Consider the following 15,058-nt stretch of genomic DNA (forward strand, 5'->3'; position numbering starts at 1 on the left):
TCCAGTGAAATTGGCCTCCACTGCCCTCTGTGGCAGAGAATTCCACAAATTCACAACTCTCTGGGTGAAAAGGTTTCTTCTCACCTCAGTTTTAAATGGCCTCCCCTTTTGAAGGAACTTTAATCTTTGTGTGTTGTGTTGCTTGAATAATAAAATGATCGCTGATTCCAGCACACGATGAAACCTCCGAAATTAAGTCTGGATGCAAAGTCAACAATAAATCTAAAGTGTTTTCAGTGCCACTTGCATCATCACATCTGGTAGGGAAATTGACTTTTTGGGACAGGTGATTTTTCCAGAATAAGGTGAGCCAGGGCTTGCTGAAGAGTTCCTTTTGGTTCACTTTGGAGATGAGGAGGGAAAATCTCAGCAGATTTGATTGCTGGGTCTAGCCAAGATTCAGAGCCGATAAGGATATCAGGATTTTCAATTTCAATAAATGAATTTATAGCAGCAGATTTTCCTTTTATACTGGGCTCCCACCACTCTGTGTAAAAGCTTGCCCTGCACACCTCCTTTACCCCTCCCACTTTACCGCCATGTTCTCTCAGCGTTGACACTTGCACCCTGAGTAAAGAGGTCTGATTGCCCACCCTATCTATGCTTCCCATAATTTTATCTACTTCTATCAAGTCTCCGATACTCCAGGAAAAAAAAGATAATTTACCAGGAGAATATATTTAGACCTGACTAAGTAGCCCCTTAGTGCTGTGAAGCTGGAGAAAATTCAAGGCTGGAAACTTGAAATTAAAAACTGAAATGCAGAACTGGACTAAAAGACATCCAAGAGAAGGACTGGAATGTGGCTGAAACACCACCTCAACCTTTATTTTAAATATTCATTGCCTGGCTGTTAAGTAACTCTAACCTCAGTGGTTTGTTTTTGTTTCATGAAAATACTATTCAATTTGCGCATTTAATCAGGATCACACATCAGCCCTTTGGCATATCGGGTCTGCACCATTAATTTCTTCTACGGGCTCTCAAGTTTAATCTCATTCCCTTGCTTGTCAGCTCTTAAACAGCAGATCCTATTTTAGTCAAAGGTTGCAGCAGAACATTCCACATTCTATTCACCCTCGGCTTAAATACTTATTTTGTTTGATATTTTAAAGTTGGTCACTTCTTGCCATCTTGTCCACAAGTACCGGGTACCGGATTAATTAATATTAAAATAGGAAGAATATCTATGAAGAGCATAATCACCATCAAACTGGTGGTTAATTTGCTCATTTCAAATGGGAAGTACCTTTACTTTCTTTCAACAACTCATTCCTGATGCTCAACTCAGAACCTTATCCGTTGCTTTTCATAATGCAAGAAGACTGTACTAACCACAAGTTCATATACATTGTCAGCTTTGTATTTCAGAACTTTTTCCCCCCAGCGTGGAAATATCAGACTAGAGGGCACAGCTTTAAGGTTTAAAGGGGCAAAGTTTACAGGAGATGTGCGGGACAAGTTTTTTTTACACAGAGGGTGGTGGGTGCCTGGAACATGCTGCCAGGGGTGGTGGTGGTGGTGGTGGTGGAGGCAGATACGATAGTGTTTAGGTAGGCATATGGATATGCAGGGAATGGAGGGATTATAGATTACGTTCAGGCAGAAGAGATTAGTTTATCTGGGCATCATATTCGGTACAGACATTGTGGGCCGAAGGACCTGTTCCTGTGTTTTATGTTCTATGTATTCAGAGGCTATACAGAAATGACATTAATATCTTGTATGAATCCTGAAGCACCTTTTCTTCCAGCCGTTCATATTTTTCCATTTGAGTCGAGTCCAAAACTTACTAAAAGATGATGTTTTAAATGTGTTTGAATTTGTCTGTAGTTCCAACTGTCCTTGGAGATGAAAAAGTGCAATAAAAATAAAAAATAAATTGCGTAAGATTACATAATTGGGTGTTTCGTTTCCTCTTGACAGTTGTGGTCAATCAGATTCTTCGCTTAGCGAAACACATAGTGCTGGAGTAACTCAACAGGTCAGGCAGCATCTGTGGAGGGAATGGTTAGGCAATGTTTCAGGTTGTGACCCTACTTCTGACAGATGCTGCTTGAACTGCTGAGTTCATATGGTGCAGGAGCAGAATTAGGCCATTCAGCCCAAGCCTACTCCACCATTCAATCATGGCTGATCTATCTTTAACTCTCAACCCCATTCTCCTGCCTTCTCCCCGTAACCCCAGACACCGGTACTAAGCAAGAATCTGTCAATCTCCACCTGAAAAATATCCATAGACTTGGCATCCACAGCCGTCTGTGGCACTTACTCTAACACAGTGTGTTTTACTCAAGATTCCAGCATCAGCAGTTCCTTACATCTCCAGACTCTTCACCTAGGTACTGACATGCAATACATCAGTCTCACTGTTTATTGCACAATTTGACGGCGTGCATCATCTTTCCAACTCTTTACCTAAATTTGGCCGTCTCTGGCTCCATCTCCAACAACTCACGAACAGGAGAGCGTGGTACATTCGCTGAAAACTTCTCTGAAAGGTGAAACACAATAAAAAGCATTAGTGTTGAACCATGTCGAATGCAGGAAGATGTCAACAAGAAGGAATTACCTATCAGGGGTCTCATCATGGGGTAGTACACCTGCCAAACCGTCTCCAAGGACATCCTGCTGTCCATGTAGATGGCTCCAGCCAGAGATTCAAAGATATCCCCCATGGCCTTGGGAACCTCAATATCTTCTTCTTTTTCTTCATCCTCTTCAGATCTTCTTAGCTTTTAAAAAAAATTAAAAAAATAATGTTAGACATTCCAGATAGATGAGTAACTTGGTGCGTAGGAACGGGAACTAGTGGCTAATGAAGAGTTTTCGTTAGTCACTTATTCCCATTTAGTTGAAATGGCAAAAAAAGGTTTTGATGTGGAATTCACATCCAGAGTTACATACAATGCTGATCGTCCTGTCAAAATTATTTCCCCTCAAGAAGACATTGCAGGTCAGCCAAACTATTCACATTTGGACTCTTGGGTGTCCCAGCATGGTGGAATTTATTTCTTGGTTCATTCAATTGCAGAAGAAATGGCAGCCTTTTGTGCCTTGGACAGCTGACTATTCATTTCTGATAATTGCCTATTCCTTGCCCACATGCTATTCATTGTAGTTAGGGTTGCCAACTGTCCCGTATTAGTCGGGACATCCCGTATTTTGGGCTAAATTGGTTTGTCACGTAAGGGACCTCCCTTGTCCCGTATTAGGCCCGCTATCGGCCGGGACAGTGTAGGCTAACGGAGTGTGTTCGGGGAGCGGGGCCAATGGCATGAACATTGAATTCTCCAATTTCAGGAAATCCACCCACATCCCCCACATGAGGGGGGGGGACGGACCTAAAGTGATGATAATGCCAGGGAACGTCAAGTTGGTTATACTTTAAGAGATGATTATACTATTACAGATGGTTTTACTTTTTGTTCGAGATGGCCATTGTCTTTGGGCTGCCCTTTGGACCAGGGCTGTAATGGGGGCTGGAGCTGAAATCCAAACTGGCCATTGGTGACTAGGTGCCACATGATAGCATTGTCAATGGCAGCTTCTATTGCTTTCGTGATGATTAAGGGTAGTCTGGAGGCTTTTGGATAGACACATGAATATGCATGGAATGGAGGGATACGGATCACGTGCAGGCAGAGATTAGTTTAACTTGGCATCTTGTTCGGCATGGACACGGTGGACCGAACGACCTGTTCCTATGCTATACTGTTTATGTTATGACTGACTGGGTGGTGCTTAGCCAGAACTGATTTGTCCTGCCATTTGAGAACAGGACACACCTGGGCAATCTTCCATCTTGTCAGATCGATGCCAGTGTTGTTGCTGTATTGGATCAGCTCCACAAGAGTCGCAGCTAGTTTTGGAGTGCAGCTCTCCAGAACTGTAGATGAAATGAAACTGCCGGTTTCAATTTCCAGCCTGATGCAAAACAGACTGGAAACAGTCCATGTTCACACCCAGCTAGGGGTGAGGAGGCAATTGGAGTCTATTTCAATTCCATAACTCTGAGTGAACCAAAAAAGCATTACGCAATTGTTTCTCGAGACTACAGACAGCTGGACTCTTGACCCTCATGCCTCCTATTTTTGAAGGGCTGCAATCCATCAAAGTTTTTAATTTTCACTGCCAGTCTTGTGAACCATAAGCCATATTAATTGAAGAAAGGCCATTAAAGCAATATGATCAACAGCACAAATGCACTATGATAAAGATAGGCACGAGAATGGATATGTGTAGGAAGGAACTGCAGACGCTGGTTTTAACCAAAGATAGACACAAAAAGCTGGACTAACTCAGCGGGTCAGGCAGCATCTCTGGAGAAAAGGAGTAGGTGACGTTTTGGGTCGAGACCATTCTTCAGATCCAGAATGGGTATGTTAGTTTAGTGGATCAGTATCCAGAGTATTCAGTGATGTGGACACAAGTTCACATCTCACCCAAGCAGCTTGGAATTCCAATTGAACTAAATAAATAAAGCTGGAATATAAGATTAGTATCTGTGGCCAGATTGCCATCACGCCCTCTGGTTTACTGCTGCACTTCAGGATATCTGTCATCCATGCCCTTTTAATGTGACCACTTTGGCAAACTCTTAAACTACTTAATTCAAGGGAATTAGGGTGGAGAGTGACATCATGATCCCAGGAATGAATAAATATAACCATACAAATTGAGAATTACTGATTTTTGATGGGCAAAGTGGCCTACAACAAGGAAGCAGCAGTCATTAAATCATGAATTTGATCCACTCTATGGGATTAGCTTCAGAGACAATTATTCCACCAAAGAATAATCAGTGATTTGGAATAAAGACCATTTAGAAAGAACATAGGTTATGCAGAGAAGGCAAGAGAATGGAAGATAGAGGGGAAGATAGATCAGTCATGATTGAATGGCGGAGTAGACTTGATGGGCCGAATGGCCTAATTCTGCTCCGATCACTTCTGAACATAAAAAGTGCAGCAGAGGAATCGGCCCTTTGGCCCACAATGTCCACGTTGAACACGACACCAAGTCTATTTCACTCCTTCCATCAGGAAGAAGGTACAGGAGTCTGAAAACTGTGACCTCCAGATTCAGGAAAAGCTTCTTCCCAACAACCACCTGGTTCTTGAACATTACCAGCTGCAGCTGCACAATGAACTGCAAATTGTCTTGGTCGCAACTAGGACTTTGGACATTTTTTTACACTATTATTGTGTTTTTTAAATGTATTGATTTTTTTGTTTATTATGCTTTACAATAGACAAGATTTACAATATTTACAATAGACAAGAGGTGCAGGAGGAGGCCATTCGGCCCTTCGAGCCAGCACCGCTATTCACCATTTTCATGGCTGATCATCCACAATCAGTACCCCGCTCCTGCCTTCTCCCCATATCCCTTGACTCCGCTATCTTTAGGAGTTCTATCTAACTCTCTCTTGAAAGCATCCATACAATTGGCCTCCACTGCCTTCTGAGGCAGAGAATTCCACAGATTCACAACTCGCTGGGTGAAGAAGTCTTTCCTCATCTCCGTCGTAAATGGCCTACCCCTTATTCTTAAACTGTGGCTCCTGGTTCTAGACTCCTCCAACATCGGGAACATGTTTCCTGCTTCTAACATGTCCATTCCCTTAATAATCTTATATGTTTCAATAAGATCCCCTCTCATCTTTCTAAATTCCAGTGTATAGAAGCCCAGTTGCTCCAGTCTTTCAAAATATAACAGTCCCACCATCCCGGGAATTAACCTTGTGAACCTACGCTGCACTCCCTCAATAGCAAGAATGTCCTTCCTCAAATTAGGAGACCAAAACTGCACACAATATTCCAGGTGTGGTCTCACTAGGACCTGTACAACTGCAGAAGGAACTCTTTGCTCCGATACTCAACTCCTCTTGTTATGAAGGCCAACATGCCATTAGCTTTCTATGAGTACCGTGTTTGCAGACCTGTTATACAGTTGCAATAAGAAATTCATTTTTCCATTTTCGGTACATATGACAATTAAAAGCTCTTGACCAAGTTAAGTTGAACTATAATATATAAAGATATTATCCATATCTCCCCATTCCCTGCAATAATAAGATGCCTATCCAAAAGCCACGTAAAACCACCAACACATCTGCCGATATCACCACCCTTGGAGGACGCTCCTTGAACCCGCCACCCTCTGTCACTAAACCTGCACTGCTCATCTCTCCTTTACACTTTGCCCCTCTCACCTTAAAGCTATGCCCTCTAGTCAATAGACAATAGGTGCAGTAGGAGGCCATTCGGCCCTTCGAGCCAGCACCGCCATTCAATGTGATTATGGCTGATCATTCTCAATCAGTACCCCGTTCCTGCCATCTCCCCATACCCTCTGACTCCGCTATCCTTAAGAGCTCTATCTAGCTCTCTCTTGAATGCATTCAGAGAATTGGCTTCCACTGCCTTCTGAGGCAGAGAATTCCACAGATTCACAACTCTCTGACTGAAAAAGTTTTTCCTCATCTCAGTTCTAAATGGCCTATCCCTTATTCTTAAACTGTGGCCCCTGGTTCTGGAGTCTGTGACATTTATCATTTATAATAAATAACCAGAGTAGGATATTCCGAGTGAGTTCAACATCTCTTCACATGTTTAATACTATCCCAAATATCCACTTTTTCCTCAGCCTGCATCGAAACTACCAGGTCTCAACTCAGCAACATCTCACAGCGACGCATCTAGAGTGAAAAGCCCTTGGTTCACCGCTACAATAGCCAATGCACTGAAATCGGCTTTCATAGTCTCACCGGGTTTTCTCGTGTTTTGCAACTCTTCCAATATCAGAAGATCGCTGCACATTTTGATCTTTGGCCCTCCATCATTGAAACATAGAAAATAGAGGCAGGAGTTGGCCATTCGGCCCTACGAGCCAGCACCGCCATTCAATATGATCATGGCTGATCATCCAAAATCAGTACCCCTATTCCTGCTTTCTACCCAATATCATACCCTTCGATGTCTTTCAAACCTAAACTGACCACCATTTTCACTGTTCTATTATCTCCTTATGCCTCAACAGCAATTTTAATTTTGATTGACACCCAGCCTTTCACCCTAAATGGTCACCATGTCCACTACCTACACTGAGTGTGTGCCATCTACCAAATGCACTACACGCAGAGAGTTGTGAATTTGTGGAATTCTCTGCCTCAGTGGGCAGTGGAGGCCGATTTACTGGATGCATTCAAATGAGAGTTAGATAGAGCTCTTAGGGCTAACGGAATCAAGGGATATGGGGAGAAGGCAGGAACGGGGTACTGATTGTGGATGATCAGCCATGATCACATTGAATGGCAGTGCTGGCTCGAAGGGTCGTATGGCCTCCTCCTGCGCCTATTGTCTCTGTATCTATGTATCTAGCAGCTCAAGTCTTCTTGAACAGCTCTTTCCAAACCTGTGACCACTACCACCGAGATGAGCACGAACCATAGGCATGTAGGGCGAGTGCACATTTACTTCAAAGTCACACCTTGTCCTGACCTGGAAATGCAGTATTCTTCCTTGATTGTCACTTAACCAAAACACAGGAGTTTTCTACTCAACGGCACCTACAGCTCACGGCCAGCAGCACATAAGATGCCGGCTACACCATCACCTCCTCAAGGAAAGTTACAGTTGCTTTATAAATGCAGATTTGTTAGCCATGGCCACATCCAGTAAACTTAAAGAAACATCCATTTTCTGAAGGATCCCGACCCAAAACATCCTCTGTCCATTTCCCTCCACAGATGCTGCCTGAGCTGCATAGTTCCTCAGCACATTGTGCTTAGTCCTTTGGCTTTGCCCTGCTGTGTTTTACTAAAACTTGTGCTTTTTTCAAAACAATCCTCAAAACCCTTCCCCCCAGAGACCGCAGTTCTCAACCCAGCACTTGTAGATGATACAGAATGCAAGTACTAACCTCGGAGTCCATTCCTTGCATTTCGTTCTTTTCCAACTGGAACTGGACAAAGTCGTCTATAACATGGAACAACTCGGGCGAGATGGCTTTAAAGTACTTGTGGTAGTCGTATTTCACAGCTAAAGAAGCGAAGATGGTGTTATTCACAAGAGCTGAACGCAGGTCTGTCAACACTCCAGGGGAATGCTGCCGGGGATCTTCGTAAAGGTGCTTGGTAATGAGGTAGTCCAAAATTGCATCTCCAAGGAATTCCAACCGCTGGTAACAATCTGAAAAACAAACATTTAAACGTGTTTCAAATAGAATAGAAGAAAAATAATGCAGGTGAAGAAAATCAATTAAACATCACAGTCTGGTTTGGGAACAGCTCTGCCCAGGACAGGAAGGCCCTGCAGAGTAGTGCGTTTGGCAGAACGCACCATGGGAACTACACTCGCCCCCCTGCAGGACCTAAACATTAGGAGGTGCAGATCGAGAGCAAGCAAGATTATGAGGGACCCCTACCACCCCAGCAACGGACTGTTCCAGCTGCTACGGTCAGGCAAACGCCTCCGCTGTCGTGCTGTAAAAACGGAGAGGATGAGACGGAGTTTCTTCCCACAGGCCATCAGGACTGTTAACTATTATAACTCCAGGGACTAAATTTTGTCTTTTTTGTATTAACTTTAATTTATATGCTGTAACTGTAATTCTTTTTTTGCACAATCCGCAGGCATTGCCACTTTCATTTTACTGCACATCGTGTATGTCTATGTGACAAATAAACTTGACTTGACAACACATGGGTGGAACAAAGGGGCAGCACAGTTCCGCAGTCGGTAGACGTGCCGAATGCGGTGAGTCAAAGAGCCTATTTCTGTGTGTATGATTGTATGACAGGCTTAAACAAAGATGTCAATGTCAAAATAGGTTTCTGTAGCTAAAAAGCTTGGCACATTTAAAACTATTCACTCAATCACCATGCCTTAGCTCATGGTGGAGGTGAGAGAACAACTTATGGTTAACTGATCTACCTTTTCCCATTGTTTACAGAGGAGGTGAGAGGAAGAGAGATTCCCATTGCAAATAAACCAAATGCCATCTAACTTTATTTAATGCGTTTAGACCTTGCCTTTTGAGCATTGGGCCAGGTTTAAATATCGCCAGTCTAAATCCCCAAGATATGCTCAAATGAACTATGCCCTTGAACAAAACACAAGGACTGGAGCAACCAGCATCTGTGGAGGGAAATAAATAGGTGACATTTCGGGTCGGGACCCTTCTTCAGACTGAAGTTCCAACATCTGCAGGCCCTTGCGTCTCCACTGAACTATTCTTTAGTCAGAGGGTGGTGAATCTGTGGAATTATTTGCCACAGAAGGCTGTAGAAGCCAAGTATTTTTAAGGCGGCGATAGATGGATTCTTGATTAGTTCGCGTGTCAGAGGTTATGGGGAGAAGGCAGGAGAATGGGGTTAGGAGAGATAGATCTGCCATGATTGAATGGCAGAGTAGACCTGATGGGCCGAATGGCCCAATTCTACTGTTCCTTATGACTTTATGTCCTTCACTGAAGATACACAAAGTGCTGGAGTAACGCAGCGGGTCAGGCAGCATCTCTGGAGAATATGGATAGGTGACGTTTCACAGAGTGCTGGAGTAACTCAGTGGGTCAGGCAGCATCTGTGGAGAACATGGATAGGTGACATTTCGCAGAGTGGTTATAGTAACTCAGCATGTAGGCAGCATCTCTGGAGAACATGGATTGGTGAATTTTCAGAGTGCTGGAGTAACTCAGCGGGTCTGGAGAGAAGACTGGGTGATGTTTCGGTTTGGAATCATTCGTCAGACTCCTTCACTGGTTCCTTAACAACCCTGTACACCTCCACAGCAGCACGGCAAACTTATACAGTAATGGTAAAAATAGGTAGAATAAGTAGCAGAACTTTTTACCTGTGATTGTATTGTAGTGGTAGGAGGCATGAGTAAATGCCTGCAAAAGGTAGGCCTTGTTTTTGAATCTGTAGTTTATTTTATTTTCAAAGTTTTCATAACCCGATATTAGGTGGCCCAGCGTTCTGTCGGCATCCGGGTGATCAAACATGCATCTTGGGGGAATCTGAAGGTGTCCGTATTCCTGACCTTTGCAAGGAGATTTCAAGTGGGACAAAGTAACAATCTTAATCCCTCCTGCCTTATCGTTCAAATGAAAGGTGCCCTGCTCCTCTGGCGGCCGTTTTCTCTCTCCCCCCTGCTTCTCTTCTGCTGGAAGGACTTTCAAACCCAGTGAGCAGAGGAAAAGCTGGGCAGCTCTCTCACCGCAGCTGGTCAGGTAGCAGCCCAGTAAAGCCTCCACGCAATCAGCAATGCTCTTGTCTGCTATGCATTGCTCCGTGTGCAAGTCGTAAGAGATGCTCTGCTTGCCCGTGTCAACGCCACCATTCTCTTCGGACGGGTTCCAAAAACCCACAACAAAATCATCTTCGTCTGTGGCCTTGCTGGGGTCCAGGTAGCACATGGCATCCCACGAGCTGTAGTCAAACTCATCACCAGAGAAAGAATGGCCATTTCCTGGGGCAGCTTTTTTCGGAGGCTTCCATTCGAAGGTTGGATCAGCGGGTGGGAAAGCAGGCAGAGAGATCTTCTTCCCAAATGCCCCGGACCCCATTAGCATATTGTCGATGAACTTTATATGCTCCTGATCGTACTCTGAGAAGTCATCGTCGTATTCTGCTTCCTCCTTCTTTGCTTTCCACAACAGATCTTCAGGGAAATCAGGGTCATCCTCCTCCTCTTCCTCTTCCTCATCGTCATCATCATCATCATCATCATCATCATCATCATAGGGATCACCATTAGCCACTTGCCCTGTTTCAGCCTAAAACAAAAATAATATCGTTAGGCAGAAATTTTATTTGTTTCCTATGTCACGTAGGCAGGTGGAACTAGCATAAATGGGACATCTTGGTCGGCATGGGCTAGTTGGGCCAAAGAGCTGGTTCACGTTCTATATGACTATGAATCTAAGCCATACACAAGTAACGCAGGGGGTGGGATGGAGGAAAGAGCAGCAGAACACGAGGTAGAGGGAGACTAAGCAGTGGAAAGATTTGCAAACAGAATTTCCAAGCTGTGTTTATCTGCAAAGACATGCTGGCCAGAAGGGAGTTAGCGAGGCAGCTTGTGAGCAATAAAATTGTATACGAGCTGGATGCAAGGAGATTAGGTTAGCAAAGACACTAAAGAATAGGCTAATGATATGGATAAGAATCAGAATTTTACAACATTGAAGGATATTTGGTTCGTCTCATTCGATTGTTTTGCAGGGCAAAACAGTTAGTCACATTCCATCATTCTTTCCCCACAGCCACATAAATACTTCTACCTTCTGATATTTATACAATTCCCTTTCAAACAAAAACATAACCTGCAATCACCACACTTTCAGGCAGAGCAATCCAGATTGCAGAGCTCTAGGGACCCAGGGTTCGATTTTAATCTCTGGTGTTGTCAGTTTGGAGTTTGCACATTCTCTCTGTATCTAATAGAGAGTTTCCTCTCTGTATCTAACAGATGTGCTCAAATTTCCTCCCATGTTCTATAGTTGTACTGGTTGGTTAATTGGCTAAATTTTGTCTTAGAATAGGTTTACGGCAAAATGAGTTAAAGGAGTGTTGATGGACATGTGTGAGAGAGAATAAACTACAGGGATACAAGGAAATTAGAGAAGGAATATGATTCAAGAAACTGTAGATGTTGGAATCTTGAACAAAACACACAAAGTGCTAAGGGAATTCAGCAGGGCTGGCAGCATTTGGAGAGGGAAACTAACGGGTGACATTACAACACCAGAGACTTGGGTCCGATCCTCACTACAGGTGCTGTCTGTACGGATTTGCACATTCTCCATGTGACCGGGTAGGCTTTCTCCGGTGCTCTGGTTTCCACCCACACTCCAAAGACATACAGGTTTGTAGGTTAATTGACTTAGTTTAGTTTAGAGATACAGCGCGGAAACAGGCGCTTCGGCCCACCAGGTCCGCGCCGACCTGCGATCCCCGCACATTAACACCATCCTACACCCACTCGGGACAATTTACAATTCTACCAATCCAATTAACCTACAAACCTGTACACCTTTGGAGTGTGGGAGGAAACCGAAGATCCCAGAGAAAATTCACACAAATCACGGGGAGAACGTCAAACTCTGTACAGGTAGTACCCGTAATCAGGATAGTTCCTGAGTCTCTGGCACTGTAAGGCCGCAACTCTACTGCTGCGCCACTGTGCTGCCCCCATAAGCTGTAAATTGTCCCTAGTGTGTAGGATAGCTCTAATATACGGGGTGATTGCTGGTCAGCGTGGACTCAGCGGGCCACGCTGTATCTCCAAAATCTAAAGTAAAGTTTAAAATCAACCTCGTATCTTTTGCCAATCATGTTAAACCCAAGCCGCGGCTAATGCAAAGACTCTCACTTCATTTACTCTATCCAAATCAATTAATATTTTGAACACCTGCTTCAGAACTTCTCCCAAGTTTCTCTTATCCAAGTAAATCCATCCAGATTCGCTGGTCTAACCTTTCATCCAAAACCCCTTTCACTGTATGTCAAGTAACTTAGGTAAGCGTGGGAAACTTCTATAAAAATAGAAGTCAGGAGTATCTATTATGAACATCATGGGATGGTTATAATGTTAAATATATTCTACATGAATGCACGCTGTTTTTGTGGGCAGGATATACATTGGAACCAGCTTTGGGTGGAGCGCAGATGCTGTGTAAACACCTGTAAAACGTGTTTCTGCACTGGAACAGGAGTTAAAAGCAACTGGACATGTTTTTCACCGGGGCCTATTGCTGCAATGTTTTCTACGCACACGGACTTCCTCCATTTATTCCATATTGGGAGAGTGGAGTGCAGGAGGGAGCTGTCACATGAAAGAGACCTGGGAATTGGGGAAAAGAAAGATTTGGAAGTTCCCCCTTTTCTTTATCAGATACCTATTTGGTCAACCGATTTTTTTTCAAGAATTCCATTCTAAGGAACATTTACATTATCCATTGGGAAGGCGAGGAAAATTGCATTGTACTCCAGGCATGGTTTTACTAGAGCCTTGTACAAGCAAATGTAACCATCTCTACAATTACTAATACTTATCAACAGAAAGCTCTCAAACCTGCAGATGAAGATATTGCCAAAATGTTGCTCAGCAACAAAATGTTTACTGTCCATTGTGAATTCAGGCACTGGTGCAGATTCAAATAAGTTGTTTTAAAGTCGATGTGGAAAATATTACTTCATAGTAACATGGATCTGGGAGGCCCCCTAACCCGGACAGATCCTGTTCTTTTTAAAGAAGTGCTTTATGCACCTCCTTTATCTATAGTAGGTTGCACTCACCATGTCTTTCATTTCGCTCTTGTCTGCATTGTACTTGTCCTGGTTAACCACGTAGCCAGGAGGGAGCCAATTAACGGGTGGGTCAAATATCGAGACAACCATTCGACTAGGAAGACCTTTCTTCTTTCCAAGGCGATAGAGATTGCAGTTACTGACCTGATGAAATGCAGCAAAAAAATTGGTTATTAATTTTAACCAACAAAGCTAAAACCACCGAGAAAATTTTATACCAGAAACGGAAATACCCAGAGCCATCACACAGTGGGCACTGATTTCTTTCAACTGCTTGCCTTAAAGGAATGGGGATATTATTAGTTAAGCAACTGGTCCTGCATTAAGACAGTTAAATTGACTGCAGCGTTCAAAAATTACTCCAAAGCAATTTTCTCGCAATCCACTGCAAATCATTTCAATACGTTTTGTACAGCTTTCTATCGCCTGCTATCATTTCAGACGTTTACTAGCATTTCAGTCATCAGCTGTCATTTCAGATGCCTGCTGCCATTTTAGACGGGCAAAATGATCACAAAACCACTTCAAAGTTCTAATTTAAAAAACAGTCAAGCAAACAGGATAGGAGACACTGAGCAGCTTTAACATTTCACAACTATATAAAATGTGAATGTTCAATTACATATCACAATATGTATTTATTGGGGTCATGACAGTGCCCTCATCTGAGTGACCATTTGGACACCCGTCCACTCACTAACACAACCACACCACTTGCATTTCTGTTGGACACATTGGTGATCTGCACCTCAACTTCATCTGCCACACGACTGCCCATTCTACCAGACCGTTATATGTTCTGCTGTAATTCACTGCTACTTTCTTCACAACTGCATCGTAACCATCATCTTGAAATAAAGATTAAAACCAGATGGACCAACCATTGTCCGCCACGGTTACAATATTGGTGCAAAGTTGCCCCCAGCCCATTCAACTTTGCAAAGTTCTCCTGTGCAAACAGAAGAGGCATGAGTCATTGAAATAGTATGCAGGGAAAGATGGAGATTTGTACCACGATTTTGAAATAAATACAAGTGGGAATAGGGGCCAATCAAAATGGAAAGGACGGGAATTAACTTAAAAAGGAAGCTGTTTTTAACAAGTTTCCATTCCAAGGACTTGCTAACAACATAGGTGTGGACAAAAGTAGTGTAACCATTATACAAATGAAAGCGGAGCACTTGGCCACGGTTAGGTCATCCAAAGTTCAGGGTGCATTCCAAAGGCACTAGGAAAAAGTTAGCAAGGGCTGTGAGGTAAGGAGTCCTCGGAAAAGGAAAGCAAGAGGGTGTACACGTTGGCAACCGCTGAAATAACAAAATGCTAAATCTTTTTGCATTTTGTTTGGAGATAAAACTGAAGGGACAACTGGTGCGAAACACAGCGGCAGAATGAGTTTAGAATCAGAAAATAAAAATGACCGAGCCGCATCGGCAGCAGACAACTGGTGCAGCAAAATGTCAGCGGTTGAGAACTGGACTGGATAAAGCCTAAAGAACAAAAACTTTTATTCAGATGATGCCAGTTCAGTGATTTTCCACAATGCAAACGCCAAATTGAAAACTGCACAAGAGCGATTAGTCACTGGACAGATCTAAACCAGGCCAGACTTTAAAATCCCAAGAGGAACAGAATCTTGCCATTAGACCTATTCCTCCAAAAAACTTTTAATGAGTGTTGAAATAAACGAACTCAGGCTCAGGCTCAAAACGTACCTCATGGAAGATCTAATGATTATTC

The 15,058-nt window shown here is 43.4% G+C and overlaps 1 protein-coding gene across 2 annotated transcripts in view; it reads right to left on the minus strand.

Annotated features, from left to right (window-relative positions):
• The window catches only part of dicer1 (dicer 1, ribonuclease type III), a 117,956-nt gene that overhangs the window by 5,724 nt on the left and 97,174 nt on the right, over positions 1–15,058 (minus strand). For both annotated transcript variants that reach the window (XM_078406960.1, XM_078406958.1), the window contains 5 exons: positions 13,307–13,462; positions 9,858–10,782; positions 7,927–8,195; positions 2,573–2,735; positions 2,419–2,494 (listed from right to left, as the gene is read on the minus strand). In XM_078406960.1, coding sequence (XP_078263086.1) covers positions 2,419–2,494; positions 2,573–2,735; positions 7,927–8,195; positions 9,858–10,782; positions 13,307–13,462 — 1,589 coding nt within the window. The remainder of the gene's footprint in view (positions 1–2,418; positions 2,495–2,572; positions 2,736–7,926; positions 8,196–9,857; positions 10,783–13,306; positions 13,463–15,058) is intronic.

The sequence above is a fragment of the Rhinoraja longicauda genome, chromosome 10 (genome assembly GCF_053455715.1).
Source record: "Rhinoraja longicauda isolate Sanriku21f chromosome 10, sRhiLon1.1, whole genome shotgun sequence".
NCBI lineage: Eukaryota > Metazoa > Chordata > Chondrichthyes > Rajiformes > Arhynchobatidae > Rhinoraja > Rhinoraja longicauda.